Source organism: Hyperolius riggenbachi, chromosome 4 (genome assembly GCF_040937935.1).
Source record: "Hyperolius riggenbachi isolate aHypRig1 chromosome 4, aHypRig1.pri, whole genome shotgun sequence".
Lineage (NCBI taxonomy): Eukaryota > Metazoa > Chordata > Amphibia > Anura > Hyperoliidae > Hyperolius > Hyperolius riggenbachi.
Window position 1 is genome coordinate 94,331,407 of NC_090649.1, and position 19,997 is coordinate 94,351,403.

Below are 19,997 nucleotides of genomic sequence, written 5' to 3' on the forward strand. Positions count from 1 at the left end.
GAGGAGCACATCACAAATCATGTCTAGTTTGCACTCTGCACTATCTGTAGAGCTGCTACCAAGCACTAATCTGCAGCAGTTCAGGAATGGATTTGCACGTTTCTTAACTGTAGTGCAGCTCTAGAAATTCATGCTAAACTGCCGCTATTACCTAGGATTTAAGAAGGTTCCTATTATGCAGAACTGTTCTCCCTGCTGGTTAGAACAGTTTAAGAAGAAAAAAACTGTTGGTAATGCTTTGATAAATCTGGCCCAGAGACCCCTCAGCACACAGGGGCTGGAGTTTAGCATTTGTTAGTCCAGGCATTGCCTCAGTGCTCTCCATCAGTCAAGTCTGAGCCCAGGGAAGCACATGAGTCTCCACGGACAGGCACCATGTCAGTACATTGTCTATTCAGCTGCATGATGTCACTCACGCAGCAGCTGAAGCTGGTGATCTGAGAAACACTTCCACCAGAGATTTCCATAAACAATGAGAACAAATATTCCGCTTGTCCACTGTTGATTCTGCTGATGCAGCTGGGGTATCATGACCCTGCTGAATAAATATGAGCTCACAATAGTGTATCTGGAGCTGCAGATGATGATGAGTCATTTTTAGTGATCACAAATGAGTCATGCACCGCCAGTCAGGATTCCTTCTGTCACTGCAGAAATGTGTGTGTCCCAGGCTACCAAGAAAACTACTAGAAAGACATCTCTATATCAGAGTAGTTAAGGGATCACTGTCATAAAAAATGTAAAATTTTAAGTGTATACAAATAAGATGTAGAATTATCCCAAAGTAAAATGCACTTCAAATTACTTTTATCACGTTGCTGTAAATTACAAAATGTCAAATATGGTTGGCGATGGGCTAGTACATCTCCTCATGAAGGATTCTCAGGCCGGTTTCACACTGCAGATTGGCGTTAGGATTGCGGCCTGGAGCCGCACCACACTGCCAAAAACAGGCCTTCGGGGACTACCACATTAGTACGCGGTAATCCCTGTCTGCCAGCCGACCAAGCAGGAAGTGTCGCTTACTTCCTGTGACTGAAGTGATCGCATGCATGGAGGCGTATTGCTAAAATACGCATACGCGCCACGTAAAACTTGCAGTGGGCACTTAAAAAAAAAAAAATGTTGCCATAAATTTCCATGACTTCTGGACTGCTGCAGACCCGCACGCTAACGTAAGTTTGCCCTCGCATCGGGGATGCAGCGAAAAGGTCACTTCCATTGTATTGTGCTGCACCGCATCAGTATGAAAGCCCCCTTAGACTAACATTGCCTTAGTGGTGGGTTTGGGGGTTTGGGTAGAAATGCAGCACCACGCCATTGTAAAAGGGCCCTCAGGGTTTTCTTTAATTTCAAAAGCACTTACGGAACAGCAGTTGCTCAGTTCACCAGGCAAAATAGTGTGCAACTGAGTAGGGAGGCCGGCTGATATCAGCTTGGGGGCAGACATCCTGGGGTCCCAGGAACAATTATCTAACCTATTGTTTTGAGGTGCTAGTTCCAACAGGGCAGTTTCCCCCTTAAAGGACCACGATCGTGAAAATCATAACATTTAACATACATGTAAACGCATACAAATAAGAAGTGCATTTCTTCCACAGTAAAATGAGCCATACATTATTTTTCTCCTTTGCTGCTGTCACTTCCAGTAGGTAACAGAAATCTGACAGAACTGACAGGTTTTGGACTAGTCCATCTCCTCATGGGGGATTCCCAGGATTTTCTTTATTTTTAAAAGCACTGAGTGAGTTGCTCTGTTCAACTACTAAAAAAGTGTGCAGTGAGAAAGGAGGCTAGCCAGCATCTTTATATCATTATTTTTCAAGGAGTGTCTTTATAAAAAATAAAGGCCATGCTGAGAATCCCCCATGAAGAGATGGACTAGACCAAAACCGGTTCAGTCGGTTCTGTCAGATTTGTACTACCTACTGTAAGTGTCAACAACATAGGATAAAAGTAATTTATGGCTCATTTTAATCTGGAAGAAAGAAACCTACTGTCAGGGCTGTTTCTTGGGAAGTGCGGGCAGGGCGACCGCCCAGAGCGCACAACGACAAGCAGAAGAAAAGGGTGCATGCAGAAGGACATAACTGCTAGGGAGCTGGTGACGCGCGGTGCAGCCAAATGGAAGAAGATTATCAGCGCAATCACCTTCCTTGACTCCTCCTAGGCTGCCTGCGTCAAACGTCAAGTGAGTCATCATCACGTCACCACCGCGTGATGACACCTGATGTCCTGTAGCGGTACTGCAGGCTGTCAGTTTGCGGCGCCCATGGAGGAGTCGGCTTTCCGGGCTCTCTTCGCCTGTGTGGTTTCCTGGTCCCTGCTTCCTCCTGGATGAGCGGCTGGTCACTAGTAAGTAGGCAGATTTACTTGTGACCTAGGCTGTGGCTGTTTGACTGTCACTAAAGAGTAAGGGTTTGTGAGTACACGGGCATTGGGGGGGATGGTGAAGGGGGCGCAATTTTTACACCCTCGCCCTGGGTGCAATTTAGCCTAGAAACTGCCCTGCCTACTGTATACTCTGCCGTATAAGACTACTTTTTAAAGGACACTTGAGGCGGAAATAAAAGAATGAAGTAAACGATTGTATCTATCTTCCTTCTCCTAAAAATGACTTTTTAAGATATTCCACTTTTTTTTTTTATATATTTTATGTTTAAATCTACACTTTAAGTTTTAACTGTTTCATTGTTTTTGCTCAATGACTCGTTTCTGCTCTCAGAAGCCATTTTCTGCTAGGACAGTGTTTTATAGTTGGAATTTCTTATCAGTGAGAGTCACAGTGTAGTCACTTCCTGTCTGAGTCAGGACTGAGTCAGCCACTTACATACCTGATATATATTTAACTCTTTCAGGCAGAGAAAGAAAAAAAGAACACAGCATAATTATTTGTGTGCTAGGCACTGTACATACACATGTCTATCTCATCATGTTACCTCGGGTATCCTTTAACCCTTGAAAATCATTTGAAAAGTCAGGGGTCGTCTTATATGCCAGGTTTCATTGATGCCCTGTCCTGTTACCGCCTCTCAGATCTCGCTGCTAAGGACTCTAGTGAAGCGGCACAGGCGCAGGAGATCTGAGAGGCAGAGGAGGAGGTAACTAGGATACAAAGGTGGGCCAGACAGGTGAAAGAGGCGTGTTTTATGGGCACAGTGCGATCTATTCTTCTATACCGCTCTGATAAACAGATAGACAGGGAGAGCTGACCAGTCCACTTAGGGAGAGTTGACCAATCCAACCAGTCAATCGCCTATATACTGGGTACCACATACAGTACAGCATCAGTATCTGTTCATACATAGCACCGGTATACGATTTTCTAAATTTTTATTTGGTGTGCGTTGGAAGAGGGGTAGTCTTATACAGCGAGTATATCCCAAACTTTATATTTTAACTGGAAAAGTTGGGGGGGTCGTCTTATATGCCTGAATAGATGGTACTTCTTATTTATGTGTTTACATGTATTTTACATTTTAAAATTTTTCATGATAGTGGTCCTTTAATGAAAACATCTTTAAATGCATGGAATGCTGCCCATTTTTCAATGGTTAAGCCAGATATTTGGTCACCTTAATACTCACTCTGGGTCAAACCTAATTTGAGACACCTGTCTTTGTGCCAGATCTGATAATATGGGCCATTAAAGGCATCAAAACCTTGGAGTAGGTGTGGTGTGCCATGGGTGTGGCCAGAAGTATGGCAGGGGCGTGTCTTAAATGTGACAGGACAAATGTTTCAGGGGAAACCGCCTTTCTGAGGTACGCTGAGGAAGACCATTCCATTCCAGGGCATTGACTACCTGAGCTCATGTTGCCCCATGAGAGATTGAACGTATGAATAAGAAAATCTATAGACCACAAATTAGAAAACACACAGCAGGAAAGGCCTTATTTCCCGTCACCACTTCCTCTGGCTTCTAGTGGTTACTTAGTGTGTGAAGGTTGGCTTTTTTATTATGACAGCAGGGCCTCCGAGGTCAGGGTTATAACCTGGAAATACCTTCTGTTTTAAGAGGCATTGCTGTACTTGTTCATTTCTATTTCGTATAATCACAGAGAAACAGTGGATTGCTATTGGGTACAATTCTGCATATAGGAGATGTAATCATCGTATACACCATTGCTCTTTTTTATGCTGGTTTGTTGTTATGGCAGTGGGATAGCTGAACAGTGCTGAATGCATCATCTCCCAGTTGGAGACTTGGCTGAGCCACTGTAAAATAGACAAACATGGAGATGCCTTTTAAAGGGACTCTGTAACAAAAGTGTCATTGTGTTTTCTACCATCCTACAGGTTCCTAAACCTATTATAATGTGCTCTGGCTTACTGCAGCACTTTCTACTATCACCATCTCTGTAATAAATCAGCTTATCTTTCCCCTGTCGGACTTGTCATCCTGTGTCTGGAAGGCTGCCAACTCTTCAGTGTGATCTGCTATGCATGCCCCCTCTATGCACACTCCCCTGTGTGTGTGTGTTATTTACATTAGCCAGCTTTTCTCTGCTCTCTTATCTTTTACAAGCTGGATAAATCCTCTGTTCACATACTGATGAGTCACATACTACAGAATTACAGACAACTGGGCAGAGCTGTCTGCAAGAAGAAAGCTTGTAACTTTTCAGTGAGCTGCAGGGGGAAGAAACACACAAATGATCTCTTGAGATTCAAAAGGAAGGCTGTATACAGCCTGATTGTGTATGGATGTATTTTCTATGTGTGGACATACTGTACATCAACCTACTTCCTGTTTTGGTGGCCATTTTGTTTGTTTACAAACTGTTTTTGACTACTTTTAATGCGGCGGGGAGCGGCGAAATTGTGACAGAGGGGAATAGGAGATGTCCCCTAACACACTGGTATGTTTACTTTTGTGTGATTTTAACAATACATATTCTCTTTAAACTCTGTCTTGTATTTGTTTTTTTCCCCCTGTGTTAAGGAGGTTTGGTGGTCATTAAAAGTGGTCTCTCCTCGAGGCACAAAACACCCTTGTTGCCTTTTTGGTGGCTGATAAGCGTTTTGAGTGTGTGGTCATCACTGTACACTGTAGACAAACCATAATTAAAATGCAAATGGTTAGGGGTTGCTTATATGTGGAAAAGAGGTGGCAGATAAAATGCCTTTGTGGCCTGTGCATCTTGTTGCTAAAACCTGGTAGTTCTCCGTAAACTGTTTGGTTGTAGTGCTCAAGGGAGAGGCAATGTAAAATCTTCGAAGAGCCATGGAGTTTGCTCTGATGGGGTTCAATTAGACAGCTGTATGCATTCTGGCCATTTATATCTAAACCTGTATCTGTACTATACACTAGGGAATCTGTATGGATCGTTTGATCAAGAGTTTAAAGGAAGGATTTGCAGAACTCCACACTATTATTATTATTATTATTATTATTATTATTATTATTATTATTATTATAAATAAGTTTGAATGCTTTTGAAGTTTGAGATTTGACGGAGTTGCATGTATATACACTTTCTGTCTTAACAAGTCACTGCTGTGCTTTACAGGCTTCGTAGGCTTTAACCACTTCACGTCCCTGGGTTATTCCCCCTTAAAAACCAGAGCAATTTTCTGGTGGGGAGATCGGACCCCATGGCAGGGATGCCGGTATAGTGTAGTTAAGGGGAGGGGGGTTAATGAGCCCAGGAGCGTGCTAGCACGCCTGCTGTGCTCATTAAATCAAAGTGACTTATATTCACGTCAGATGGCTTTCAGGAGGCACTTGTAATGACGTGAATATACTGTAATCAGGATGTAAACTGGTTAAAGGAACACTGTAACGAGAGGGATATGTTGACGGTCAATTTATTTCCTTTTAAGAAATGCCAGTCGCCTGGCTGTCCTGCTGATCCTCTATGCCTCTAATACTTTTAGCTATAGCCTCTGAACAAGCATGCAGCAGATCAGGTGTTGCTAACATTGTCAGATCTGGCAAGATTAGCTGCATGCTTATTTGTGGTGTGATTCAGACGCTACTTTAGCCAAATAGATCAGCACGATAGCCAGGCAACTGGTATTGTTTAAAAGGAATAAAATATGGCAGCCTCCATATACTTCTCACTTCAGTTGTCCTTTAAATGCTGTAATTGCCTCAGCTTTGAGAATCGGTGGCTCCATTTTCAAGGCTCAGCTTAATTGTTCAGCATTCAGTCTCTGCTTAGAAATCCTTTCCCTAGTGCCGGTGACCTTGATGTACGGTCTGGTGTATATTAGTAGTGTGGGTGGTCACTGAGGAGTTTGTCATACATACAGAAATCACATACTGTACAGCCATCCACAAGGGGACAAACCTAATGATGAGCTTTCAGCAATGTCCCAGTTATTTCATGAAGGAACACATTTTCAGTAAGTGCAAGTCACAGTTTATTGTATGCCCTTGATCTGTGGGTCATTTCCCATAATGCAGGAAAATCATGAGGTTGTAAACTAGCATTGGTTGATTAACCTTATGGTTTCAGGTGGCACTGCCTCTGGTGAGAGAGAATGAGGGGAGCGGTGAGCATGAGGACACGGAATGGTGAGTAGGGGGACGCAGGGAGCTGCTGATGGTGATCAAATTGATCATCATCAGCACGCACTGCAGTGGCACCCCTGAGCGCAAATGGAGCTCCAAGCATTGGAATATCTTTTCTCAAAAATGGCCACACGACTGTACTTGTGCACGCAAGTATGATTCTCCTTTAAAGAGAATCTGTACTCTAAAATTCTTATAATAAAAAGCATACCATTCTATTCATTATGTTCTCCTGGGCCCCTCTGTGCTGTTTCTGCCACTCCCTGCTGCAATCCTGGCTTTTAATTGCCAGTTTTATGCAGTGTTTACAAACAATACATGGCATGTGATAGGCTGAGAGGAGCTCAGTCTGTGACTCACACAGAGCCTGCAGGGGGCTTGGAGAGGGTATTTATAGCTTCTATCCTATCACAAGCAGCACAGCACATTCCAGCCTGAGTGCCTGAGCCCGACAAAGCCGTCAGAGGAAAGAAGATTAGACTATATAACAGAGATAATACAGCCACTGTGCAACTAGGAAAGGCTGCAGTAATCCAGACCACATAAGAAGAGGTATAGGAACTTATAGGATAGAAGAAATAAGGCTGAAAATTTTGTTACAGAGTCTCTTTAAGACACTGTAACATAGCTTTTGTTCTCAATAAAGTAAAAAAGTACATTATTTGTGGCGGTATATGCTATATACATAGTGTGTGAAGATTTTTCTACACACTTCATAGACAGCACTAATAGGACTTCTAATTGTAAAGCCCCCAAACTGTCTGTATACCTGGTGGCACAGCTGCATTCATAGTAAACCAAATTGTTCTGTTTGTTTACTTTGCTGGGAGAGAGGAGGAGGGGTTTGTTCCACTTGCCAGTCTGCAGTGCTTTCGCAAACTGATAAGTCTTACTGATGTGCGGTATCCCAGCCATTGATATATCAGCCTGTGTAGCTGGCAATGGTTATTGTTCAAAATTTTACTGTAAGTCGATAATACAAATACTTGTACCGATTTGTAACGGGTAGGATGGAGGTGCCCAATGTATGTTCTATTTTGGTATTTTTAAATACAAATTAAAAAATTATATAATAAAATAAAAAGTGAGGTAATTGCTTACCTCTCCAGAAGATATAGACACCAGTTCAACTGGAAAAAAGTTTTTATCCAAAAAGCAATCTGACAACGCGTTTTACGGGTCATGGCCCGCTTCCTCAGGTCAATACAAAATGCCTTGATAGCGTGGGACACCTACACTCTATCCCTTATGCTATCAAGGCATTTTTGTATTGACCTGAGGAAGCGGGCCATGACCCGTGAAACGCGTTGTCAGATTGCTTTTTGGATAAAAACTTTTTTCCAGTTGAACTGGTGTCTATATCTTCTGGAGAGGTAAGCAATCACCTCTCTCTATTTTATTATATAATTTTTTTTTTATTTCTATTTAAATATAACAAAATAGAACACACATTGGGCGCCTCCATCCTACCCATTACCAGTCAGACCTCCTTTGGAGGTAATAGCTTTGCAGTTTTTCTGGGAAGTCTATCGTACTACAGGAGAGCGACCATCCAGTATCCAGCAGGACCTGGAGTACTGAGCAGGGATGGTTAATTCCCTGCAGGGCTATACGGTGGTTGCAGGAACTGCACCCCACCTTTGTGAGTATATAGCTATATAAGTTTATCCTCCCTATACCTGACGGTACTGCACCATTGGGCTCCCGGTCTCTCCCTACTTCTCACCTAGGTATTCTTGGCCCCTACAAGAATCACCAAAAGAAAAAAACATATACCTATTTGTAAGGTTTCTCATTTACCAGATTGCTTTCTTTTAGGAAATGCATATAAATGACTATTCCTAGCCCTCTGAGGTACTGCTATTGATTAATGGCTGTAGCTGAGTTGGGAGTTCCCAGAGGAATGCTGCTAGTAATGCCGTGTGATGTGTGAAGTGCAGAGCTGTCACTTCAGCTCCTCATGCCGGTCACACTTCTGGGAATTATATAGGAAGGAGACTGTTCAGCAGCCTCTTCAGTGAAGGATTTACAGCATCCGGCCACTGCAGAAGATTCATGCCGTGTCATTCCTCCCTTCCCACATTTGTATTTGTAGCCGATTCTGGGCACTGTAAAAGCCAATTGCCTTATTCCTTCCACTACTATTGTGAAGTATCTTTTGGATACTATTTTACATTTAACAATCTTCTGAAACACGATTTAATCATACCTCCTAACTTGCTGAGGACACCTTAAGCCACGCCCCTGCCACACCCATAGTCATGCATACCACAAAGAGTCCATAAGCAAAAGAGGTTGTTTTATAATTCATCCCACACTGGTCCTTTTTTTTATCATTATTCATTTTCCTTCATATTAACATTTAGAAGTAAGAAAGTCACCAATGTAAAGAATGAGAGTAAAGTTTTTAAGTACTGTATTCACATAGATCTTTACAGTCCTGAAAGAGGTATAAATGAGGAAGAAAGAGGGACAGAGGGATTTGGTTCCCAAAGAGGCACTGTCCTCCTAAAAGAGGGACAGTTGGAAGCTGTGATTTCATGGATTTATCTACATTTTCTTTTAGAAAGTGCTTTTTTCTTCCCCCCACTCTGAATGATTTCAGTTGTAAGAGGATGCTTTGGTTGCTGCTGGTGAATGCCAGGTTTCAGGGGAAGCATATTATCAGTTAGTCAGCTGATGGTTTTGTAAAACTATGCAGACACTATTAAGCTGAATACCCACCAGAAGATGGATTGGGGACCCTACAGCGACACCATCCAATGAACATGCTTCCCCCAATCCATCTTTCAACTACAGAAACCCACCACGGCACACAACGGGCGCAAGCAATAGTTAAAACGATCGTGGTACTTTACTCGTCGGAGTTCTTAAAGATCTGATCCGCCGTGACAGTTGTGATCGCAGTGTGTCATGAGAGAGTCGTGCAAATGTACCCACATCGCAAAGTCATGGAAACGATTGCTCAACAGGAAAAATCGTGTTGTATGTCAGACCTTTGGATTTCTACTAAGCCTAAAGCAGCACCATTTGATATTTGATTGAAATGTCACTCGAACATTGATCAGAATTGCTTGCTCTTTTATGAAAGAGACACTGAAGCGAAAAAAAATATGATATAATGAATTGGTTGTATACTATGAATAATTACTAGAAGATTAGCAGCAAAGAAAATATTCTCATATTTTTATTTTCAGGTATATAGTGTTTTTTCTAACATTGCATCATTCTCTAATATGTGCAGATTACACAACACTCAACATTCAAAATGATTCTTTCAGAGCAGTCTGTGAACTAATGACCTCTCCTCTGCCAGAGGAAAAGTAAACAGTTGAGATAATAAAAGTCAGAAGACAGCCATCTCCACGACTTTTGAAAGTCGTAGAAATGAATGGCTTTTTTGCATAGAGATAACAACTGGAGTTTCCTCTTCCTGTACTAAAAACAATTAGACTGATGTGTCTGATCTTAATGTTTTATTTCTTAGCTGTACTACACATACAAATCATAATATCATAATTTTTTTCTGCTTCAGTGTCTCTTGAAGTACGGACTGGAGAGTGATTGGTTCTCAGGCGGGAGTGGTACGCGATTGACGACAGCATAGCTTTGTACTGCATTGAGTGGCACAAAGCTAGCAGTGGCGGCAGTGTTATTAGTACTCAGTCATAATTCTGCAGCTGATCAGTATAGCTTGGAGTAGCAATCCTTTCCCATAACAGGCTGTAGTATAGCTTAAAGCGGGAATGTCACCATAAAAATCTAATTTCAACAGCAACTGGTCTCAGTGTATTAAATGATAAAGATGCTAATCCTGCATTCAAAACTTTTTCTGCTGTTATGGTTTGGAGTTATCACATACCTTAGGAGCACTGGCCCTTTAATAGCCATTGCCATTCAGTTGCATGCTGGGGGTTCTTATCTATAATATATTCTTCCTCTTCCCTTTATTTCCCCGCCTAGCTGAAACATGATCCCCTGCTCACTTGTGTTTAGAAGCAAGGCTGAGGTGACTCAGCGATTGGAGGAGAAAAGAAAAAAAGTTAAGGGAAGAAATAACATCAGTATTCAGCCTCAAACTGTGGGCAAAAGACATGGTTCCCACCAGGAACAGAATTCTCTTAATTTACCATATAAAATTCACTGAAATCAAAACATGGACAGTACAATACATGTGTTATGTAAGTAGATCAAGTATTCATCTATTTATATATGTGTGTTTATTTTCTTTCCCCTGGCATAGTATGGCTAACCCTACCGCTTTAATGCTCTTATTTGCTGCGATCACTGCCTTCTGAACAACACTTCCCTTCAAGGTGCCTCATGGGGATGGTCAATGAGAGGCCAATATATCTCAATCGATGTAGATACTAATTTGTTTTGCAAATATATGCGGTTTGAAAATGGACACATTTCAGGCAACGGATGGCTAGCAGAAGGGGATTGTGTCTAATGTTTCAGTCAGAAAACTGCTTTTCAATGTCGACACTGGCTATTTTTGTAGCGCGGCTCTGTGCACTGTGATCATATCTGAGTGGTGTCTGTGCCGTGCTGGTGTCCCTTCCAGAATACACAGGGGCCGCCAGAGAACATTGTCTGCGGTTATGCTGCAGTCCTCGTTCTCAGGGGCCTGGAACAGTCAGCTTTTTGCAGCAGATAGCAGAGTCTGGGCACAGATGGCACAGCAGCAATGGGTGTACTCGCTGGCACAGAGGAACGAGCTGGTGAACAGAAGGCTGCAAGCAAGAGGTGACGGAATAATAGTAATACTTAGAGGAAGCAGGAAGACGAGCAGACATAAAGAGGAGGAGGAAAGCTGATCAATCTGGCATACGCAGAAGACTTTGGGACAGGGTGATTATAAGAAGTCTGTGTACATCTGAGCATCCACATCCCCCACAGAGGAACTACAGGTCACAGCCCAGCGAGCTAACAAAATAAATACAAATTGCCATAGCTTGTTACGGTAATTATATGTGGCACAGCTCCCAGATCAAAGAGAAACTAGTCATAAAAAAAAAATGTATTCATGAAGTTATTCTAACAATATGCATTCAGAAATGTAGTGAATGTTTGACCGCTGTAAAATCTTTCCTCTCCCTGATTTACTTTCTGAAATGTATCACAGGCGGCCACATCTTTAGAACTGGCAGGTGATCTGGAATGTTTGCTTTCTAATGCTGGGCATACACAGGTCGATCCGGTGGCCGATTAGCCGCCGGATTGACACCCGCCGCGTGCGTGCGGATTGATTCTTACTCGTCCCCGCCAGCGCTCCTTATCAGCCGCTCGATTCCCCGCTATTGTCCGCCGGCGGTGATCGAGCGGGGAATCTATCCGGCAGGTCATCGGACCTGTCAGACATTATCAATCGAGCCATCAGCGGCTCGATTGATAAGGATACAAGTTGCCGTGTATGCACAGCATAATGCTGGGCATACATGGCAACTTGTATCCTTATCATGTTCAACAGTGATGCATTGTGGGAGACATCATATGTTCACTCCAATCTGAATAATCGCAAATACCTTCTGTTTTTAGAAGGCACATTTCTGTTTGGCATAGCATTTTAGTAAGAGGGCTTTTTGGTCTATCGTAGCCCCTTACACACTCCTAGGGGTCCTGGTTCACCATGAGCTTGCTGGGTAATCTGTTTCTGATGCTAAAACCAGGGAAATTAACAGAAGTGGGTATCCTGAATAACTTACTGCATTCTACTATGTGTCACTATAGTGCCTCTTTATTGTTCCATAATGGCAGATTGATAAATAACTAAAGGACTACTGCTATTTTGTCCTGTTACTGCAGATGCCACTCATTCATCCACCATGTCCCTAATCCCATTCACTGACACTGAATGGGACAGCACTGCATGTGGATAAAATTACATGCAGTAGTGCAATATGATAACGCAGTACTGCTTTGTGCATAGGTGTGACGTATTGCTAATATGTGCTAAGCAACATGTATAGTGTGGCCTTGCTGTGAGTTTTACCTTGCTTTGTTTATGAAATGTGTGGGTCACAGTTATGCCAGCTAGGGCCAGATATTGTTCTGTTTTGCTTGTTAGTCGATCAGTTGAGAAGATCTCCTCTTAACTAGGATCAGAGCATTTCCCACTGACTTCTGAAGTGGTGCAGTGATGAACAGCTCAGCCAAGATTTTATACGCAGTGATTCTCCAAGCAGAAGTCAGTGACCTGAAAAGCTTTCATTAGACGAGATAACTGGAGACAGCAAAGCTGTGATGAGTGCGACATGTGAGCTGAGCAGCGCGATCTAGCTAGTGCTATCTGGTGTGGTGTGCGTGTGTGCAGTATATATTATTACACTCGCCAGCAGTAACATTAAATACACTGACACATTTCTGAATGTCATTGGATATCTTGTTGCAGTGACTGACAGCTGTCATGAGGTGGGATATATTAAGCAGTAAGTGAATAGTCCTAAGGGAACCTGAAGCGAGAATTATATGGAGGATATCATTTAATTTTAACCTCCTTAGCGATCTGATTAATTTGTGATTTTTAGTGTCTGAAAGTGGTGCAATTTTCTTTTTTCACTTTTAGTACCCAAATGCAGAACTACTAAGAGCACCAGAGAGCATTCCCCATCTTCTGCATATTACTCACCTCCCCAGGATCCAGCACTGCATTTCTTCCTCCTGTTCTCAGGGTGGCGCTGTACCCCTGTGATGAGATTGTTGTCTGTCATCACATGACAGACGCCAATCTCACCAGAGGGGTAGAGAGCCCCGGTGGACGTGGAGGAGACTGCCCAGATCCTGGGAAAGTAAGCATAGAGTGCCACTCCGCTGCGCTCTGCATACTAACCTGCCAGGCAGTTGCCCTGTGGCTGGAATACAGTCGAGGTTATGCAATACCAGTTTCCTGGCGTCATGCTGATCTCCTTGGGTGCAGTAGTGTCCGAGTCACAGACCTGAAACAAGCATGCAACTAATCTTGTCAGATTTTGGTCAGAAACATCTGAACTGCATGCTTGTCCAGGGGCTATGGCTAAAAGTATTATAAGCAGATGATCAGCAGGACAGCCAGGCAATGTGCATTGTTTAAATGAAAAATAATATGGCAGCCACCGGCCCCTCTCATTTCAGGTGCTCTTTAAAAGTGTTTGGATCAGGAAACCTGGTCAGTCAAAGCTCTACATATGTTGTTACCTAGATACATATACCTCTTGTACTTGTATTGCTGGATAAACTGATTGCATAGAACACAGGTGTCAGACACAAGGCCCACGGACCAAATGCGGCCCTCCTTGCCATTTTATGTGGCCCTCCAGTACTTCAAATGTGTGTCATTGTCAGCAGTAAACTTGCCTAAAAGAATATGGGGAAGTGAAGGTTAGCATCTTGCCGCCTTGGGCCACATTTCATCTTGATCCTTTTCTGCCGAAGCAGCACTGGGGCAGGTAAATATTGAACTGCTCCACTGCGCTACTCTGCAGAAGGGGGAGGAGCAGGTCCATAATGTTTGCTAAAGTTACACCACTTAGTATGATACTGTTAAATAAATGTTAACTATTATTAACCACTCTGCGCCGCCTAACGCAGATCAGCAGAGTGGCTCAGTTGTTCCTCCAGAACGCCATATAGTGTCATCTCGCGAGGAGCTAGATTGGACGGGAGCTCGCACGAGCGTGTGTTCCCATCAATCTAAACAGACGGCCGCAGCAATCAGCCTGCCAGCGGCTGATCAGTGCTGGCAGGCTGTGGTATTTATTGAATATATATATATATATATATATATATATATATATATATATATATATATATATATATATATATATATATATATATATATATATATATATATATATATACACATACATAACATACATACATACATACATACATACATACATACATACATACATACATACATACATACATACATACATACATACATACATACATACATACATATATATATACATACATATATATATATATATATATATATATATATATATATATATATATATATATATATATATATATATATATATATATTCTCATCTCTCTCTGACCTTGCACAGAGTACTGCCTTGTCACTTAACTGTCCCTCAGAGGGGCACACAATCTTATCCCTACCATAGTCCTATGCCTATATTTGTATATTGTAGTGTATGTATAGGTCCAATTTAGAGGGAAAGGGGGGGGGGGGGGATAATAAATACAAACATTTTGCTGTGTTTTTTATAATTAAAATAGCAGTAGCAATCAAATACCACCAAATGAAGGCTCGATTTGTGAGAAGAAAAGGGGGTAAAATTCATTAGGGGGCTTAGTTGTATGAGCAATAAACCGTTAAAGTTGTGGAGTGCCAAATTGTAGAAAATGGCCTGGTCACTAGGGGGGTATAAACCTCTGGGCCTCAAATGCTTAGTGTGACTTAGTATAAGATTTTGGCTCCTTATGTGATTGAGTTTGACACGCCTGGTATAGAGTTTTGAACTTCTCGTGTAGCTCCCTACTATTTATTTTGTGCTACGTACAGTGTTACAGAAGATGTTGGTGCTATATATAAATAAAGAATAATCATAAAGTTTCTGAGCTACACAAACTAAATTGTGATGTTTAGATAGAGGTGAGAGCATCTCCAAAATGCAGGTCTTATGTGGTGTTCCCGAGCTGCAGTGCTTGGTGTTGAGTGAGAGGACAACTAGTGGCAGGGTCATGGGCACCCGAGGCCTGTTGGTGTGTGGAAGATGAGGGCAAGCCGTGTCCAGACCCATGTAAAAATGTCTAGTAGTTATTATATGCCAGTTACCGTTCAGTCTCAACATTGCTAATCTCTTGTATAACTTTTTTCCACGCAGATCATTGTCCACAAGGAGCCAGAGAATGTTACTGGTTCCAGGATCCACTACAATATGGCCAAAAGTTATCCAAATGAGAACAAGGATGCCTGGGATGTAAAGCAGCTATTGGAGGTTAGAGCTGGGGATCACACCGACCTGTGCACTGCTAGTGAGCTGCTGGTTATAGGAAGGATTCTAACGCTGCTTGGGCAGTACAGAAAGATTGGTGGTGATTTTTCCTAATGACATCTGTTAGGAACAATCGCTGTACACACATGCCGTTCTGCTGATCTTGTTCTGTTCTGTGGAGAGGGAGGGGGGGCGCAGTGTGCTGTGCATGTGGCAGGAGTGACAATGGACTCATTTTCTTTTTTAGAGATACGACTTGTGATGGAATGCTAAATAATATAAAATATAGATTTTTACGTGACACTATCACAAGTGACCATCTCTAACAATAAAAATCTAGCATCTGTATATAATACTCTGAATAGAGGGATAGGGCTAGTTTCCACTTATGCAATGCAGAATAGTGCGCTCAGCGTGGCTCTGCATTGCACATGACTCACTGGGGGGGGCAGCGCTTGCAATCCCATTCATTATGCTGAATAGGATCGCGGGCGCAATCCCCCCAAAATACAGGCTGTGAATTGCAGCGCATGAATGGAAATATTGTGTGCAGTGTGATCTAATCTGCCACAGATTGTTGCTCCAGCATGCTGCCTGATCGTACTTTTACTTGCTTCGTAGCAGAAATTGACAGATGTTACCAATTGGACAGGGCAGGTTATTTTTATTTTTTTTTGTCTTGCTGACCGATAAATGGGGGGGGGGGGGGGTTGCAAGGAGGCCTAGAGCCGGTGACGTGTCAGCTCACACTCCCCCCTACCCAGTGTATGGCAGACTTTAGAGTCGTCATCCTCCATCTCAACTTCAGGCTGTATATAAGTCCCAATCCGCAAACTCTACTTCAATTCTAATCAAAAAGTTTTTGGTATTTTTTTAGCATGAAAATGTTAGTCCTGCTAATACCTTGTCACAGTCACTCCTACAGCTCAATAAGTACGATCTGTTTTTTTTTATACAACAGCAATTCAGCTTTGATATATCTGAGAAGGCCTCTACTGTCTGCCTGGCCCATCTCTTCACCTATCAAGACTTCGATATGGGGACTCTAGGCCTGGCCTATGTTGGATCTCAGAAGCCAAACACCCATGGTGGAATCTGCCCTAAAGGTAATCCTGTTATATACTTGTATGTTTGTGCCTGGAACAAGGATGTAGGAACAGGTCACAGTTGTCACAACTGAAACATGGCCTGTGCCGGCCTCCAAGCCTTGTTCCGTTGTTAATATAAGTTTAAAGAAACATTGCTGTACTGTCTTTGAATACACTGCCAACATTATTTCAGCCTGTCAAGAATGGCAATCTGGCAGCACCCAATAATTTATCAACGATAATGCATTAAACCGTTTTTAAAACACAATAATAGAAAATCACTTTCCATGATTCAACAATACATAAATGTAGGAAAATTCATTTCGGTAGGTTAAATTAGAGCCTCCTTCATGTTGAACATGGGTTCAAAAGTGCATGTATATAAAGAAGAGTTAGATAAATAAGATGAAGTGCAACAAAAATTCTGTATAGTCGTTGAGTTATTTTAAAGCAACCCTCAAGCAAGTGAAAAACAAATATAGATACAAACCAATGGACAGGGAAGGCTCTGGATCCCATAGAGCTTCTTACTATGTCCCCTCGTCCCACCACTGTCCACCATTCAAATTTCCTGCCCTCATGACTGCCACTGAACAGCCACCTTTTTGTCTACTCTTTTCCATCATGCCACTGGTATCTATGGAAATACTTCACCCACAAGTTGTGTGGCAGGATAGCTTACTTCCTGGTTCTTGGATTGTGCTATGGTCCATACAAGTGATGTGATGTCACTTCCTGTTTTGGCTTCCAGTTTGATAAAATATTCAAATGTAATATTGATATGAATAAAATACTATTATATGTTTAAACAGAACCTGTTGCTATATTGCCATTCTTGCACTTGTAGTTCTGTAGGGATTGATGTTTCTGGCATAGCACATGTTGTAGAAACTAGTGAGACACCATTTCTGTTTCAAATAGTTTATTATACTTGCTTCAGAGAAGTAGTTTAGAACATCAGGAGCACGTCGGTGTTGCGGCATGGAGTTAATGCTGATACAGTTTCCATGGTTTCCACTGATATTAAGAATATTTTTACCTTCACAAAAAAAGTTATAGCACTGAACATGGAAGCTAAGCGACAATAGTTAACGGTCAACTACAAAATGGCTTGTACAGTTATGGCATATGCTGTAGAACGTTTTGTACTAAAGTAGAGTTACCCTTAAAATGCTTGTCAGCACTGTTGTACTGCCCATGTGGTTTTCTGTCGAGTGCTATTTTGTGTAACAGTAATGCCTCAGGAGGTATCTTCTGTCTTCACATTCTAAGGAAACGTCTGTGGTCTCTGTTTTTTCATTGTACAGAAAGGTCACATCTGACATGCCTTATTTTCCTTCATTCCTGACAGCTTACAAAAGTGAAGCATCCCAGAAACCCATTTACTTGAACACCGGTTTGACAAGTACAAAAAACTATGGCAAAACCATCCTAACAAAGGTATGATCTCCTATTATACTTCTGCCTCACTTGCGCTAGATGATAGCCTTGTCTGTTCATGTTATGTGTGGGAATCCTAACAGTGCTGTGTATCGGATGAAGGGATCTCCAGCTGAACTCCCATTTCTTCAGATGTGCGCCATTTATTTATTATTATTATTATTATTATTATTAATAATATTGATTTATAAAGCACCAACAAAGTAAGAAACAAACATGGGGTACATAATAATACAGACAATGGTGCGCACCAATATACAAAATACAGAATTGGTAACAAAATACAGAATTGGTAATTAGTGACAAAAGTAACATGATGAATAAAATGTATAACAAATAGAGATGTGGCGGCGAACATCTCCAAATCCCTGGGGCTCTTACTAGTACGCCTGCGCTGCCCGGCGGAGCGCATTCCAGATCGCGCTCCTGTTGCCGGGCACTACGACGTCACGCTCATGCGCAGAGAGTGCCCGGCAACAGAACGCGCTCAGTGGGCATCGCAGGCGTAGGGCTAGAACGCGCTCCGCTGGGCAGCGCAGGCGTACTACTCCAGGTCAGTGCGACCCGGAAGTAGTAAGAGCTCCAGAGATGTTCGCCGGGCGAACAGTTCGCCACATCTCTAATAACAAATTCCAAGACACAAAAGGGTGAAAAAGCCCTGCCCTACAACTTGGCCAAAGGTTGAAGGGGGGATGACCTAAGGTAGAGCGTATGCTTGTCGAAAAAAGTTAGTTTGAGGGGGCGTTAAAAGATATCAAAGTTTGGAGAGCTGTGTTTTGGAAGAGTATTCCAGAGGTGGTGTGAAGCGCGTGCAAAATCTTGTAAGCGTGAATGTGAGGAGGTAATTCTAGAGGAGGATAATAGAAGCTCATGAGCAGATCTGAGATTGCGATTGGGTTGGTATCTGGAAACTAATGAGATGTACAGGTGAGAGAGATTGTGCCTTTGCTAGCCGTCCAGATAAATCTTTCAGTCACCGCCAGTCGGCCCCTGAGTAGTGAGATACTCGCCTATGTAGAGGCAAGGCTCTGGATCCCATAGAGCCTTCCCAGTCATTTCTCCATACCCTCTTTCCACTGCTGTCCTCCCTTTTGAAGTTATTTGTCCTGCAGGTCAAATACCTCTTTGGGACTCCTCAGAAGTCTTCAGAAACACTCACGTCCAGGAAGACTTCCAAAGACGAGCAGATCCGTGCTGTGCATGCGTGAGTCCGGACTCGTGCATGTAGAGTATGGACATGCCCGTCTTTGGAAGCACTCGGGGACATGAATGCTTCTGGAGCCCTCTATGGAGACATGAGGGCAGGAAATTTGAATGGTGGACAGTGGTGGGACGAGGGGACATAGTAAGAAGCTCTATGGGATCCAGACCCTTCCCTGTCCATTGGTTTGTATTTATATTTGTTTTTCACTTGCTTGAGGGTTGCTTTAAAGAGGAACTCCAGTGAAAATAATGTAATAAAAAAAGTGCTTCCTTTTTACAATAATTTTGTATAAATGATTGTCAGTGTTTGCCCATTGTAAAATCTTTTAAATCTCTGATTTACATTCTGACATTTTATCACATGGTGACATTTTTACTGCTGGCAGGTGATGTAGCTGCTGCTTTCTTTTTTGACAGTTGGAAAGAGCTGTAAACAGCTATTTCCCACAATGCAACAAGAACCTTGTTGCATTGAACCACAAACCGGAAACTGCCAGGAGTACCATGGTCCTCAGAGTTTCTTGTGGGAGGGCTTTCACCAAAATATCAGCCATACAGAGCCCCCTGATGATCAGTTTGTGAAAAGGAAAAGATTTCTCATGTAAAAGGGGGTATCGGCTACTGATTGGGATGAAGTTCAATTCTTGGTCACGGTTTCTCTTTAAGTCACTGGATCAGAACAAGAATGCCGTTTAGATCCTTTGACTCGGTCTGGTCTGACTCAACTGCTGCACGACAAACAGGCAACTGGCATTGTTTATAACAGAATAAAAATGGCAGCCTCAGTATTCCTCTCAT

General features: G+C 42.4%; 1 protein-coding gene across 2 annotated transcripts in view; it reads left to right on the forward strand.

The window, feature by feature from the left end:
- The window catches only part of ADAM17 (ADAM metallopeptidase domain 17), a 109,870-nt gene that overhangs the window by 67,536 nt on the left and 22,337 nt on the right, over window positions 1-19,997 (forward strand). For both annotated transcript variants that reach the window (XM_068280316.1, XM_068280315.1), the window contains exons 9-11: window positions 15,358-15,471; window positions 16,430-16,574; window positions 17,908-17,996. In XM_068280316.1, the coding sequence (XP_068136417.1) occupies window positions 15,358-15,471; window positions 16,430-16,574; window positions 17,908-17,996 (348 nt within the window). The remainder of the gene's footprint in view (window positions 1-15,357; window positions 15,472-16,429; window positions 16,575-17,907; window positions 17,997-19,997) is intronic.